We start from the raw sequence: 15,815 nt of genomic DNA, 5'->3' as shown, positions 1-15,815 counted from the left end.
TAGAAAATGACACAATCAAGACATTTAGGGCACATCAAATAATAATTTCTTGAAGATTGGGATTTAATAATTTTTCAACCACAACCTAAAAAAAAGCGAAGTTTTAGAAAGAGGCGTATTGCCCTGCGGCAAATATATAGTATAGCAAAAAACCTGCGAATTTGTTTATTGTTTTCACTGTTAAGAAGATTTGTTTTTAAGAATGAGATTTTTTAGCTATATAATATTAGAAAATTTTAGAAGAGCAAAAGCATTTTAGAACACAGAATCTCGAGTTTCAAATTAATTTTGTAACCAAGACAAGAGACATAATGCATTTAGAAGAACAAATATCCTTTAAAATGTCTAAGAAGATAAACAGGATTTGACAAAAGGGGTTAAACCTCAATCAAAGCAAGTTCAATCGAACACGATTGAACTTGCTTTGATTGAGGAGGTGAATTGTAAAATTTAAATTTTTGAGCAAGAATATGTCAACGGCTGCTGTAGTAGTAGGGGGACTAATTTGGGAGGGAACAGCTGATCTCCTTAGATTTTATTAGCTCCCTACCCCCATAAATTTTGAAAAATAATGGTTTTTTAATATTTAATGGAAAAAATTGCTCCAACCCATATTTTCAAAAACAACTTGTTTATGTATCTTTATAAAAAAAATAACGAAAAACTGCTTGACCCCCCCCCCCCTCACCCCTTGTTAAATTTTCGAGAATTGGTGCCACTGTAAAAAAGCTGACTTTTTCAGACGGTTAGCTATTGTTTTTATTGAGAACTTTAAAAGATTATTTAAATTGCCACCAATAAGATAAAATAAACGAACAAAAGGAAATACAAAAGCTGCCAAAAACTTTGGTACTGGGACAAAATGGTTATTTTCTATTGATATTTGCATGTGGTTTTAATGGATACTATGGCTATTTGTTTTCAGATATGTTGAGTCAATTACGATTTTATTGAAGCTTCTTTATTTTGAATGGTGTTAATTTCTTTTGGAATATTTCGTGTTTTTTTTATACGAGTCACTTCAAGTATGCATTCCTGATGACCACAAGCTGCCTTTATTTTGGTTCTACGTGGAGAGGGAGTAAGTCTCCTAACAAACCAAATATTTTTAACTCTCATGGTAAGAATTATCCAAATCAAATATTATGAGCTCTAACACTATTTTGGTTTATTTCTTTTTTGAAACAAGTTGTTTCAGAATAAAGTATTCTTATAAAATCATTCATTATACAAATGCGAATAATTTATTTTCAACGTAATACAAACTAAAACTCGTACATTTTATTTACACATTACATATTATGTTCATATTATATTGCTGTATTATGACCGTATTACAATATGTTAAATGTTAAATTTTTGAAATATTCAAACTTTTTAGTCTGAATGAGTAAATTAATAATTTAATTACTTTCTTAGAAGTTAAAGTTTCGCTTCTTGATTTTTAAAAAAGAAAAAAAAAATCAAAAGTATCCAAAATTAACCACCAAAATCTTATCAAAACAAAACTTTTTCGCACAACCTAGCTATTTGGTACGACTTCAGATCCTATATACCCGCCATCTAGATGGCCATCAACACAAGAGACAGTAAAACAGTTGTTTAGTCTAAAAAAGGTGATGCATCAATGTTATATGCATAACATTATGTATACGTGGGATGTGATATAGCAGAAATACGGTCAAGTTCATCAGTAAATCGAGTCTTAAAGCAAAGACCTAATTAAAGCTGAAATTTGAGCAACTCTTCATCAAATTTTATTCTTAAGTAAGTTTTCCACCTTACTTACTTAAGTAAGTTTTCGTTGTGTCTTAAGTAAGTTTTCCACCTTACTTACTTAAGTAAGTTTTCGTTGTGTCTTAAGTAAGTTTTCCACCTTACTTACTTAAGTAAGTTTTCGTTGTGTCTTAAGTAAGTTTTCCACCTTACTTACTTAAGCAAGTTTTCGTTGTGTCTTAAGTAAGTTTTCCACCTTACTAACTTAAGTAAGTTTTCGTTGTGTCTTAAGTAAGCTTTCCACCTTACTTACTTAAGTAAGTTTTCGTTGTGTCTTAAGTAAGTTTTCGTTGTGTCTTAAGTAAGTTTTACACCTTACTTACTTAAGTAAGTTTTCGTTGTGTCTTAAGTAAGTTTTCCACCTTACTTACTTAAGTAAGTTTTCGTTGTGTCTTAAGTAAGTTTTCCACCTTACTTACTTAAGTAAGTTTTCGTTGTGTCTTAAGTAAGTTTTCCACCTTACTTACTTAAGTAAGTTTTCGTTGTGTCTTAAGTAAGTTTTCCACCTTACTTACTTAAGTAAGTTTTCGTTGTGTCTTAAGTAAGTTTTCCACCTTACTTACTTAAGTAAGTTTCCGTTGTGTCTTAAGTAAGTTTTCCACCTTACTTACTTAAGTAAGTTTTCGTTGTGTCTTAAGCAAGTTTTCCACCTTACTTACTTAAGTAAGTTTTCGTTGTGTTTTAAGTAAGTTTTCCACCTTACTTACTTAAGTAAGTTTTCGTTGTCTTAAGTAAGTTCATTTGACATTGTGGGGAGGAAAATCACAAAACAAATTAGCCAGCGGTAGAACCAGCTTTGTGATTGCTTGTGAAAAAATTCAGCTTTTTTTACGCTTTCAATAATTAACTAACTTGCACTGGCTATCTCTAGCTTCCGAAGTCTAGCCAACCTCTGCAAAAGTAACCACCTATCCGACAAACTCAAAATGCACCTAATCAACAGTTTTGTAATCCACATAGTTATTTATGGACGTGAAAGAAATTTTTAAGGTGAAACCTAACAAAAGTTTTTTTTCAAATTATCTTCTTATTTTTTACGCTTCATCTTGAATTTTTTTTATAGAGTCTTCTGTTTAGTTAGGTTTCATGTTAAAAGTTTTTTTTTCCAGTGTCGTCTGTTTTGCTAAGTTTTACTTTTAAAAGTTTTTTTCAGAGTTTCTTCTGTGTTTTTATCTCTTACCTTAAAAGTTTTTGTGTCAACTGGTCTTCTGTTTTGTTACGTTTCATCTTAAAAGTTTGTTTTAGAGTCTTCTGTCTTGTTATTTTTTACCTTAAAAGTTTTTTTCAACATGTCTTCTGTTTTATTAGGTTTCACATTAAAAGTATGTTATTTACATAATTATTTCTGGACGTGAAATATTGGCTCTGAAAACCGAATAGGAAAGAAAGCTTCTAGCTTTCGAGATGAGATGCATCCGTCGCCTTGCTAGAATCAAATGCACTGACCAAATCACAAATGTGGAATTATGCCAAAGGCTCCAGTCCACTGAAACCATTCTCAGTAAAATCAAGAAACGGCAACTGCACTGGTTTGGTCACGTCAAGCAAATGTAGCCGAACCGTTTCCTTAAAATAGCCCTTGAAGGATCCCTCCTTTTTGTGATCAATAATATTTAAATTGAGTGGTCTCTTACAGTGGGGTTTTTGCCTGTCCACTCGTCAAAGCATATTTTGAAGAAAAAGTAATTTTTCATCGTTCGTAATAGTCTCATTGTTAATAAATTTTCTGAGATGGTCTTAAAACTGCTCCTTTGGCGAAAGGGTCAGTTCTATTGGTGTAAATTTGAAGGGTTTAGCCATTTTTCAAGATAAAACTGTTTACAAGTCCTGCAATTACCGGCTATAAAAGTGTAAAGAAGCTACCACTCGCTTGAAAAAGACGTTTTATTTTAAAATATTTTCCCTTGTTTTTCGCTGCAGCTAGGGCACTTACAATAAAAGATATTTCATTGTCTGTCGCTTAACTGGTTCTGATAGCTGAAAATTGCCCTCAGTTAGATTTAAACAACACTGTTATGAGATTAGTGAATTTGTTGTCGATGTTATGTTTGTGTATAGCCTTTTAAGTCAAGTTTTGAATTACCTAGGATGGAAGATAAATTCCTGTTTTCATGTAGTTTCTTCAGTGTCATGATGGCAACTAACGACCTTTTTTACTGTTCACCGGAAGATATATGGTAATTTTATTGTTAAAAAAAATCGGTGACTACACGTAAATCCTCGTGTGTGTTCTAATTGGATTCCAGTAGGATACAACCGTAGGGTTTATTTGTTGCTGGATCGTATTTCGAGAGTAGAAATTTCGGTTCACCGGGTTTATTTATTTGTTTAAAGTTATGAGAGAACTTGAATCACGAACAACTCTGTAGATGATATAGTAAGCACAGTTCAAAGTAAGTTTCCTCGTTTGCTCTGATGAAAGAGATTGTGGAGAAGTAAAGTTACAGAAATATATTCATGATGAGACCGGACAGTGAATAATTACAGCATCTCTTGAGACCATTTTTCAATGGATTCAGCTAAATCGTCCATAATCAGCCAAGAGTTTGGTTCAATAATATTAAACACGTCAAGATCCTGTATGCACTTCGTGTCTGGTGCAAAAGTATTTATTTTATCATAGGACTCCAGCCACATGCTGTAGCAATAGTAGATGTAATTTGAATTCTATAAAAATATTTCACAAGTTTGCAATTCTTCTGGCGCAAAAATCCTTAAGCATACTCCAAACGTAGGACTTTCCAAATCAAATTGATCATTTATATCTGTTAAATTACAAACGGAAAAACAAGAAGCTTGGAATAAAAGCAAAGAGCGAGGTCTTGAGGATGGGGCAACCTTTTTTATATAGGCAGTAATTTCTGTTTCGATTTAAGTTTTGATATTGCTCCTTACTTTCAGTTGAAAAATTTTTATTTATTTATTCATAGATGGCGTTCCAAATTACTACCCGTGTTAGAGAAGAAGACCACTAAGCTTTGAAACAAAGGCTTATCAATTTTGAGCAAATCTGATACGATGAGTATAACATGGGTATGGATGCGTATGTAGAACTGATACGATATGGCCGCATAGACCACAAAAAATACCAGAAATTATAATTAACAATGAACTAAAAGTTAAAAGAAACAGATATTAGACTTAATAAAAATATGAAACTAATAATGAACCTATAATGTACATAAAATAAAACTGATATTCAACTTGAACTTAAAACGAACTGAAATTACTAGATATAAGAACTAAAAAATCCCCCCCCCTTTTACTCAAATTATAGTTAAAATAAACATATATTAAAAGATAGATATTAAAGTTAAAAGAAACAGATATTAGATCCAATAAAAACCGAACCAAAAATAAACTTATATTGTACCAAAACTAAAACTGATATTCAACTCAAACTCAAAACGAACAGAAATTACTGGATACATGAACTAAAGGAAGTCATTTAACAAAAAGGTTTAAAAAAAATGCGTCAGACAAACATTTCAAAGGGGGGTCAAACCAGGTAAACCTTTCCCCTGAATGCGACCTTGGCTATTTCTATTTTTTAAAAGCTCGGAGAAACGCTGAAAATCCTTAAGGACAACGGCAACTGGGCTGTTTTCTGCTCAAAGCGTTATTAATGTTCTGGTGAAAGCATTTTGAGGAGACCAAGTATATCAAAGTAGCAATCACACGGGTTTTACTTACCGCTTGCCTTTCAAAATATTTGATAGTTCTACTGAATTTAATAAATTTAGTCGCAATAGATAGAGAAATAACTTAGGACTGATAAATCGCTAGTTAAACCGTAATAGTTTAGATCATTGCGGATTTATCAATTAAGGATAGATGATATGTTGTGGCTCTTACCCAGTCATTTTCAGATGAATGACCCGTTTCTTTTTCTTGATTACATTTGCTTATAGTATAATTTCAAAGTACAAGCTAAATTCTTGTTGCAAAGGCAGTGGTGTCGCAATAAGTAAACTTTTGGTTAAGAATCTAATTCTGTCTTTCTGAGCTTGTCCATTATTATTCAAAAAGCTTTTGAATTTGGAGCCCCCCTTTACCGGATTAGCCAGGGTCATTCTAGGGTCTACCCTTACACAGGTATCCTTGTGCTAAAATAGTGATTTTATTTTTAGTTCGTTTCTAGACTGCAAAGTCTGTGTTGAGAGTTCACTTATAGATTTTGTAGATGCATGTTTTGTTGGACATAACATTTGGAGAGTAAAAGTAAGTTATTTTCTCCAACTGTGTAAGACTTCCCAAACCCAAGAAGGCCAGGAAAGGTTTTTTCTGGAAGTACCGTCATTAAATACATCGATAAGAGGGCCTGTTTACCATCCAAAGATTTAGTTAGACACAGGATGTGGGCCAATAGTTTGGTTCTTGAAAAGGTAGTAGATGTTTCAGATACACACTGTTTGCAATATCAGTGCGTGAAGAAGCTGTAGAACCCTTGAAACCGCTTGATCGCGTTACTATATTCTCGCGAAACCGCCAGTGGAGCTGGTGTAGCTTTGGAGATCGAAATAGTTGGTAGCCTCACACCATTGGGAAACAGTGGTGCCAGCTACAGACTAGGGCCACTCCCAGGATACCACCAGTGAAAAAATCCAGGTTTTGCGAAGAGCTAACTTAATTTAGCCTATACAGCTGTAAACTGTAAAAATTGTACGAAAAAAACGGAGTTAGTCAAAATATTGTAAATTATTATCCGGATGGGCATAGCCTAGCTAGAATAAAAAAAAATATTCCGAATTAATAAAACATAAAACTAATTAGCTTCAAAAGACAGTCGGCTAACTGAGACGTAACAAGTTTTAACGAAATAATACCGGAAGTATATTTGACCATTCGAGAAAGTACTTTGATGTGGATGGAAATCATAGTTGTTAGCTGAATTTTGAAATAAAGTTGGACAGAGAAAAGATAAGCACAAGGCCTAGAAAAGAGCAAAACTTTATAAAATTAGATATTAATTCGAAAAAAGTTACTACGGTGAAGGAGAAAAAAAAAATTCACATTTATATGGAAATCCCGCTAAAAGTTTCCAATAAAATTTATCATCAAAGGAAGACCAATACTTGTTAGAGGGTGAAATGGCCAGTTCTGAACCAATACCTGCATTCGCATTTTCCGTGAAAACGGCAAGACTTTTACGCTAAAATTTGACTCTTTGTTACAACTCTACTTTTTAATGTAATAAAAAACTTTAGCGTAAAGAGCTGGGCGTAGAGGAGGGGGATAGCCCTTTCATATACGGAATAATATCTGTTCGTCTAAGTTTTAATGTCGCTCCTTATTTTCAGTTAAAAAATTTTTTTTTAATAAATAAGACTGAATATCGTCTTTAATTCATAACCGCTACTTGGTTAAAGAGTGAACTTCGCTTTTTACTATTACTGTAACCACTTTTTACAACTACTACTGCTACTACTTCCAACTAACTTTGTCATCAAATGACCGAGGCTCAACACTACTGCGCACGATCTTTTTCTGCCCAAATATATTCATAGCCTTACTATCTACGGCATCACATGGATTTTCAGTCTTTTAAATCCTTTCTTATGGCGTCTTTAAACCCCATACAGGGACAAACTGCTTTTTCTTGGCCTGAGATGGTTGGCAAAAACCAAAATTTTTGGCATTTGTCATTCTTCACTCGTAAAACATGGCCTAGCAATCTTAGCCGTTCTTTTATTATAGCCATAGGAAGTAGGACTGAACCATGCTTTTCGTGCATCTTATTGTTTGATATTCCGTCAGTCAACCGATTACCTAAAAATATCCTTTGACAATGAGAAAAATTACCAAATCTTCCTCAACCATTCGAAGCACCCTTGTTTCAGAACTCCACTCAACCAAATTAATCACCTTGGCTTCTAATATTCTGATCTTAGTTTGCAGACTTATCTTCGTATTCTTCCAATTTTTTTTCAACTGCGGAGAAAACACCTGCGCCTTGCCTATTCTACTGTTTAAGTCTTTACTTCATTCAACATCTTTACTTATAGTATAAACCAGGTAAGTGAAGATTTCTACTTTACCCATGTCATCTTTATTTAACATAACCTCTTCATCTTCGTCTATTCCTAGTCTAAATGACTTACTCTTGTTAACATTAGTTTTCAAATCAATTCTTTCACCCCGAATACTTACAACCTCTAAAATTACTTCATTTTACTGATATTTTTATATAGGAAAATCAAATGATCAGACGACATGGGAAAAGTGGGGCTATGGACTTGTGGCCCACACCCAGCACATTGAGGGGCAACCCTCAGTGGAAACACACCTGCAACTGAAACATCTACAATAGCATCGGGAATATGCCAGATAACGACTACCGCATACCCCCGGAAACGGTTTTCACTGCAAAACTGAATTTAAAGATGGTTATTGGAACGTTAAGACGGTGAACCAGATATCCAAGACAGAGCAAGCTTTTAAAGAGATGAGGCGATACCTTACGTAAATCACCGGAATTCTCGTTCGTAGTTAAATAAGGCCAACAGAAAATGGATTACAGAGGTTCAGTGATTCATATGCTACAAAATATAATGGTCACTTTTCCGTCCACAATACTGAAGTAGGACTCTAACATCGTTACTTGCAAACAAAGCCACGAACAGATGGAACCCAAATAGTGACCGAAAATGGCAGTTCACTTTGTATGTAATCATAAAAAATGACCCTCATTGCCTGCAACCCCGCAACAAACGAATCAGGTGACAAGGCGAGATATACTTTGTAAACCATGCTCCATTCAGTCACCAAAAATATCTCAAGATTCGATACGCTCTGTGTGAATGGCGATCTAAATGCGAAAGTTGGTGCAGACACCAGTACTACCCCGACGCTTTGATTCCATACGGTGCGGAAGAGATGAATGGAAACAATCGACTCGTAATCAACTGTGGACTAAACAACAACTTATAAATAGGCGGTAGTATGTTCGAACGTAAAATAATTCACAAGAACATGCTTATGTCCCCCAATGCTAGGACCGCAACAAATTTGACATCAAAGTTGAAAGATTGTGACGCCCGAACAGAAATTCTTGCATATACAATACACTGTTAAACCTAACCTATTCGAGGAATCTGATGACTCTGATTTTCTAACTATATAGACCTAGATTAAGACTGTGTACACGACGTTGCAAATACACCCTTTGCCTTAAAGAACAGAAAGAAAGAACAGCTTAGCACCTGGAAATGTATTAGTAAATGTAAGGAGATCTGGACGCTTTATCCTGAACATGTCGAGCCCTGAGCAAAAAGCCCAGGTGCGGCTCCGTCACCAAGAAGAGAATAAGGCTATTAAAAGAAGCGCTGGGAAATATCACACCAAGAACTATCATAGAGAAAAAAATTGCACTTGTAGAAGGAGTGCTAATAAAGTTGACTCGAAAATGGTATGTAGACTATTGAACGAGATAGTTGAAAAGAAAATAAATCCTTTATCCCTTATTTGAAGATGAAAATAAGGATGTAATTTTAGATTCACAGAAAGCTGACGAGAGAGGCCTTAAGTTTCAAGGAAAGTCAGAAAGGCACAGCTATATACCCTACTGTCTAGAAACCCATTCCATTTACAATAACGGAATGTATAAAATTTGTCTTTTTACTGCAATGTGGATACTACATGAATTTTTGCCATTTTGAGAATTATGACCAAATTTCGCATTAGTTACAATCGTATTATTGTACGTAAAAAACTTTAGCAGTATATTACCATTGATAATTTTCTTCCATACTCCAAATTTAGCTAATTTCGGAAAGCGGCTTGACATTTAGCTAAGCTTGTAAACTTGCTAAGTCATTTTCAGCCAAACAAATTTAGCTGAAAATAAAATTGTGTAAAATTTACCATAGTACCATGTAGTTTGGATAGTACAGTGCTGTTTGCCCGTGGACCATATATGTTCAGTGGTTGTCTTTCTTAGGTTGTTGGTGAAAAGATTTTGTAATTTTTTTTTTTTCGTAATCACCATGATTTTATAAATTATTCAGGTTTCTATATCTTTTAAGATCCCCCCTCATCTAAAAATATCACTCCTGCCCCCTAAATAAGTTCAAACATACTAGCTTGAGTTAATCGAACTCTGCTTTGTACGAAAGTAAATTAACTGTCTATCTTCTAATATTTGAAAAAGGAGATAATGGTATAGATATGCTGATATTCCATATCATCAAAACAAACATACATACAAACAAGTTAATATTGCCATATAAACACTTAAAAGTCTCCAGAACAACCTTTGAGGATATTTACTATCTAATCACAAAATCACAAAATATTTCATTAAATGGAGAGTTGGATGAAATATTGGATAGTATTTCCTCATAAAGAATATTTTTCAATCAAATTGGAAATACAATCGAGAAAAAAAAGTTTTATTAGTTTCAAAGCAAGACAAATACTTAAGAATTAATTTATCGAAGACTGGAACAATAATTTGTCGATTTCTACATTTGGGATCCATAAAATGATTTTTAATTTCCCCAAAATGGATACCATCGGCATATTAGCCAGACGGCATAATTGTGGAATATCGTATTTGCCTGTTAAAAAATTGAGAGGAAACAGTCTATATGGACTTGTCCTAGTTAAATATAGGAACTGGGCCTCAATCAGTAAAAAGGAAAGAGTTAAAGAGAGATGGGCAGAATATTTCGAGAATTTGCTAAACATTTTGAAGTTACAAGACATGGTACTCGTAGAAAAGAATGAAAAGGTTAGTGACACTTTGAAAGTAAAGGAAGATTTATTTTGAGAGAAAAATTTAGGGACAGTATCAATGAATGGATAAGAAAGAAAATAAAGACTTGGGTGGTGATAACTTGGTTAATATTTTTTTTTTTAATATCTTAGGCGTGAAGTTATAGATAGCGATTTAAGGATTTAGGGAACCTTAATTAGCCTTTCTATAAGAAATTTGATAAGAGTGAGGGTGGTAAATATAGTCATTGAGTTTGTTTTTGCAGGAAACAAATTGCTTAGTATGTTGATGCTTTTTAGACTTAGAGATGCTGTAGATAAATTTTTAAGAGAAGAATAGAGTGGCTTTAGGAGGGGGATAGGATATGTCAAACAAATTTCATCAAAAAAAAAGGTCATCAAAGCCTTTTGCTCCTCATTTTTGTAGGTTATGAACATTCGTTTGATTCAGCCATAGAAGGATGGTTCGAGTTAAGGAAAGAAATGAGGTTAGCTGGTTTTTTTTTGAATAGCTGGTTAAGGATGCTTTAATTATATCCCCATTTATATGGATCATTTTGATGGACTTTGTGTTTCAGAGTTCAAGGTACATTAATGGGTTAAAATTAATGTAAGAAAACTAAATAGCTTAGACTGGGAACAATCAAAGCCGAAGAGGTGACTCTGAAAAATGAGAGGATTGAACACGCAGATAGCTAAACTTACCTGGATAGTATTGTTAATAAACATGGTGGGTCCAGTTAAGATGTTAAAAATAGAATAGGAAGATAAGTCTGAAGAATTGGAAGATAAGTCTGCGATTAAAGGTTAGATTATCGGAAGCCACGGTGACGAAAGAGATTAAATATAGTTCTGAAACATAAGTAAGTAAGTAAGACGGCACTAGACCATTAAGGTCCAAACCGGCAGTGCTGATCTCCATTTCATGGCCGTTCAGCCAGGAAGAGCAATGGGGGGTTGGGGGCCAACCATCCTGTGCTTTTACACACCCTTCCTGCTTACCTTCCCCAGATTTCTCCAGGTATCCATTTAGAGCTGGGTCGACTCTGACTGAGCTTACAGTCACGTCACTGACCCCCGTCCCAAACTAAATAACTGGTCACAACCGGGATTGAACTCGTGCCCCTTGGACATAGAATTCCCACGCCAGCGCGCCAACCACTCAGCCAGGACGGTCTGAAACATAGGCACTTCGAAAGACGGAGGAGGATTTTTTAGATGTTTCCCAGAGGAATTGTCTACGGGTTATGTCGGGTACCCGTTTGAATGACCATTTCTCAAACAGTGAGAGGTACGAAAAATGTAGCTCTATTTCGCTTTCTAGGGCAATATTGATGGAAAGGTCGAGATGGCTATGACACATTTTGCGGATAAAGACTGACAAGTTACCGAAAATCGTCCTTTTCGGTCACCCATCTAGGGCCAAACAAAACGCAGGTCGTCTCCGAATGGAGCTGAAAGAGGTTATCATAGAAGTTTTACAGAGATTTGGACTTCTTGGGAAGATACAAAATGGAAGGCCTTGAAGAGATTGGGATGGAGGAGGAGCATGCCTAGCTGTTTCGGTTTTAGGCCTCTGGGAGTTTGGCGATACATTGAGTTGTTAGCAGCAATAGCGGTAGATAGCTTCCTAGTTCTCAGCAAGCACATCTAATCTTTCTAATCAGCTGCTTGTAAGTACTCGGGGTCGTAAAGTCGTTTTTTACAACCTCAGAGCCTGTATTGTCTTTGATTGTTTTTAAGGTTGTGTGCGGTCTAGGAGAGGACCCTGTTGACTATGTTTCTGTGCTGAATAATCACCTCCTTTAGTATGGAAACCCTGCCTGTCACTCTATTTCTCTCTGACGATGTTCGCTAAGCAATTTGTAATAGTTCTACTGATTTCTTCAGCTTTTAGCATAAAAGAAGGTTCAGAGGTTGTTTTATAAACTAGTTGTACAGGTAAGGCACGGTGGGATCGTCGCTAGGGATAGAGTACATCCTTAGACCATAAAAAAAACAATCAAGTTCGCCATGTCTGGCGCACGTCACTCATGCTTATCTTTTGATAATGATTCCTGACTGTTCATGATATAAAGAGTGAAGCTTTGAATAGCTCAAAGGTGAAGAGGAGCTTACCACTCGGGTTGAGGAGGGGTAATAGTTTTTTTTTTGGCGATTTCAGGTTCCTTGGTGCTGCATAAGTTGTTACTAGTAGTAGTAATATGGCTTCAGCACAGTGACATTATATCCCTCTGTGTTTTACCAATCATCAGTAAAGAGCAGTACAGATCCAACCCGGACCTATCAAATTAATTGAGGTGAACATAGTAAGATTAAACCTTTCAATTAATAGTGCCTACTAAAAAAAATGAAGACACATCACTGCTTCCCATGTGAAAAAGTGATTTTCCTTGTTATTCAAGATAGGGGACTGTAATTTTCCTAAATAGGGTTTCGGCTATGATGATTTCAATAATGGGATTTTTATTTCGATATAACATCACTTGTGGGATTTCAGGATGTTTTTCAAAATTACCATAGATCTGTTTTCGCAACAAACTTTTGCCTTTAAGGTTAATCGAAGTAATTGTTACCATTCCTCAATCAGCTTCAAATATCGCTTGTTGCTCAATTGACTTTTTTTCAAACGTGTTTTTAAATTTTCAGTTACTATGGGCTAGGGTTCGTTTTTTACTAGGTTTTCCCTGAGGGGGAAGCCATGGTTCTATTTTTTAGAAAAGGAAATACGAAATGAGATGCCAATCAGTGAGCAATATACTTATGAAATTCAGCTTGTCGTTCGTTATACTGTTGTTACTCCAATTTCATAAAAATAATGATATTCAAATAATATAATAATGCATAACATGGAGATGGTTAGTTTAACTGATTTCTGAAATAGTTATCAGATTTAATATTCAACTTTGCAGAAATGGAACTGTAGATCCAGTTAACAAATTTGGGTACGTTAACATAGACGCCAGGAACACCATTTTCTCCACAGCCAATACCCCATGCTACAATACCAGCTTGCATAAACCTATCAGGTCGGCCTGGAACTGGACAAACCAATGGGCTTCCTCCATCACCCTGAAATTAATAAATTTAAGTTTATACAAGAAATCTAATAACGACAAAACGTCGTAAATTCCCAATTCATCAATTTTAAATAGACTAGTAAAACAAAAATTGTTATTCCGTATAAAAAATTGGGTATCATTATTCTCAGAGAGCAGTTATTTGACACAAAGCAGAGGTAAAACTGAAATATCTTATGAAAAAATTCGCGCTAGCCTCCATGAACTTTGGTAACAGAGGAGCCGCTTTAACTGAATTACCCATCTTTTATTGTTTGTCTTTTTCCCTCTTTACCGCTTTTGGTTTCCTCAGCTGACCAGATGAAAATTTATTTAATCTATTTAATAAATTAAATTATTCAATTTATATATTTCCTAATTTGTTCAATTAATTTGTTATTAATTAATTCTTTAATTAATTAAAACCAATTAATCAATTAATTAACTAAAAATGCTGCTACTGAAAATGACACCGCAATGCCAAACTACCGCTGCTACAGCAGCCTAATGATTCTACTACTACCGACAATTCCCAACAGCAGATAGCTCCTTACACATCTGTTCTACCCACTCCTTTCAGAGCTTTAATTTTAATACCCTCCAATGGAGATTAAGTTTCGACTAAATTCCTTCTTATGGCTTCTTCAAATCTTGTCAAGGACGTCGCAATTTTCGTTTGTTTCCTGTTGGATTGCCAAAAATCCTGATTTTGGGTCAAACAATTTGTGGTAACAATATGTGAGGAAAGAACGACTCGAGCTAGAAGTAGATGAAACTCTAAACACTGTAATTTTTGTAATAATATACACATCAAAAGAATTGGATTTTGATGGTTACTCGAAATATATAGAACTTATTAAATTCAAAATTAATCTTCAAGAATAACGAGCCGGAGAGAATTTACCAAGTTTTAAAAAAAGGATATAACATCCCTAAAAAAGGGAGTAACCTGGAAAATTTTTCACTACTCAAATTCAGAATATCAGTAAGCCCTGCTAAAGTGATCTCAGTCTCATATCTACAAAAAGGTCAAATTTTAATTTTTTTAAAAAGAGTGGTTAAAAATGCGTATTTATTTGCTTGTTTAATTGCCTTAGCCCAGGGGAAATTGTTTCTAACCAATGTTCCCTAAATTACAGAAGTAATCTCGATTCGACCTGAACCAGAAGTTCTAGCACCCTTTTAGTCAGTAAAAGAGATTGCAATGGCGCATTTTCTCTGCCCTTTTGTGGCGTAAAAAACGAATTGACAAAAAGAGGTCCACCAAACATCTATTTCAGCCCAGTTAGAGCTAAACTGCAGCCAAATTATGATATAGTCGAGTAATTTGTCTTGATTTAAAATCCTTAGCTGAAGGATTACAATTCTTCATTTTGAAAACTGAGGAACACCATATTGTAGCACGGGTGCTGGTAAAAAGACAAGCTTCATAGGAAACAATATAATCTAAGATACTCCAAGAGACACCAAATGAAAGGGCCAAGAAAAGAAACGATAGCAAAGACGATAAGGATTATTAACATCATAAAAGCTTTTGAAGAAGATTTAAAGAATGGTGTTCAATTAAAACAAAACTGAAGGAAGGTGTATAGTGTAGGTTGATAACACTGTTAATAGAAAATTCTGACACTAATCAAAGAATTTAATTTCAGATTATGATACTATCCCAAAAAATATGGAGAAACTTTTGAAACTTGATAATTTATTTACAAACAAAACATAGGCTACTAAATCATTTTTTCTACAAGCTCATATGGCAAAATTTAAACCGAGCAGAAATTACTAATGAATAAATAAGTCACACAATTAACATAAACAAAATGGATAATTAAGGCAAACTAAAAACAACAGATATAAAATTTTCAAATTAGAAAAAGCTGTAAAAAGCAGAATTTAATTTTCATAGGGATATATATCTCTAAGGGCATTAATTTTAGAGTCAATCAACAGTAGCCTATTAAAACGAAATTTCGAATGCAGAAAAAGCAGTAAAAAGCAGAACCATAGAGCCATACATCCCTAAGGGCAAACAAAGTTTAGAGTCAATCAATAGCATTGAAACAAACTTTTCAAAGAAGAATAGTAGTAAAAACAGATTTTCATTGGGCAATATACCCCTAAGGGCCAAAAAAGTTTAGAGTCAAACAACAGTACTGAAACGAAATTTTCAAAGCATAAAACACAGTAAAAAGCAGAAATCAATTTTCATAGGGCAATATACCCCTAAGGGCCAAAAAAGTTTAGAGTCAATCAACAATACTGAAA

General features: G+C 34.5%; 1 protein-coding gene across 3 annotated transcripts in view; it reads right to left on the bottom strand.

Annotated features, from left to right (window-relative positions):
* Nucleotides 1–13,296: 13,296 nt before the first annotated feature.
* LOC136025249 (phenoloxidase-activating factor 2-like) overlaps nucleotides 13,297–15,815 on the bottom strand; it is a 100,462-nt gene continuing 97,943 nt past the window's right edge. For all 3 annotated transcript variants that reach the window (XM_065701093.1, XM_065701091.1, XM_065701092.1), the window contains exon 9: nucleotides 13,297–13,563. In XM_065701093.1, the coding sequence (XP_065557165.1) occupies nucleotides 13,351–13,563 (213 nt within the window). In that variant the 3' untranslated portion in view covers nucleotides 13,297–13,350. The remainder of the gene's footprint in view (nucleotides 13,564–15,815) is intronic.

This window comes from Artemia franciscana, chromosome 3 (genome assembly GCF_032884065.1).
Source record: "Artemia franciscana chromosome 3, ASM3288406v1, whole genome shotgun sequence".
NCBI lineage: Eukaryota > Metazoa > Arthropoda > Branchiopoda > Anostraca > Artemiidae > Artemia > Artemia franciscana.
The sequence above is the reverse complement of the archived record's forward strand: the minus strand, read 5'-3'. Positions and strand labels throughout refer to the sequence as shown.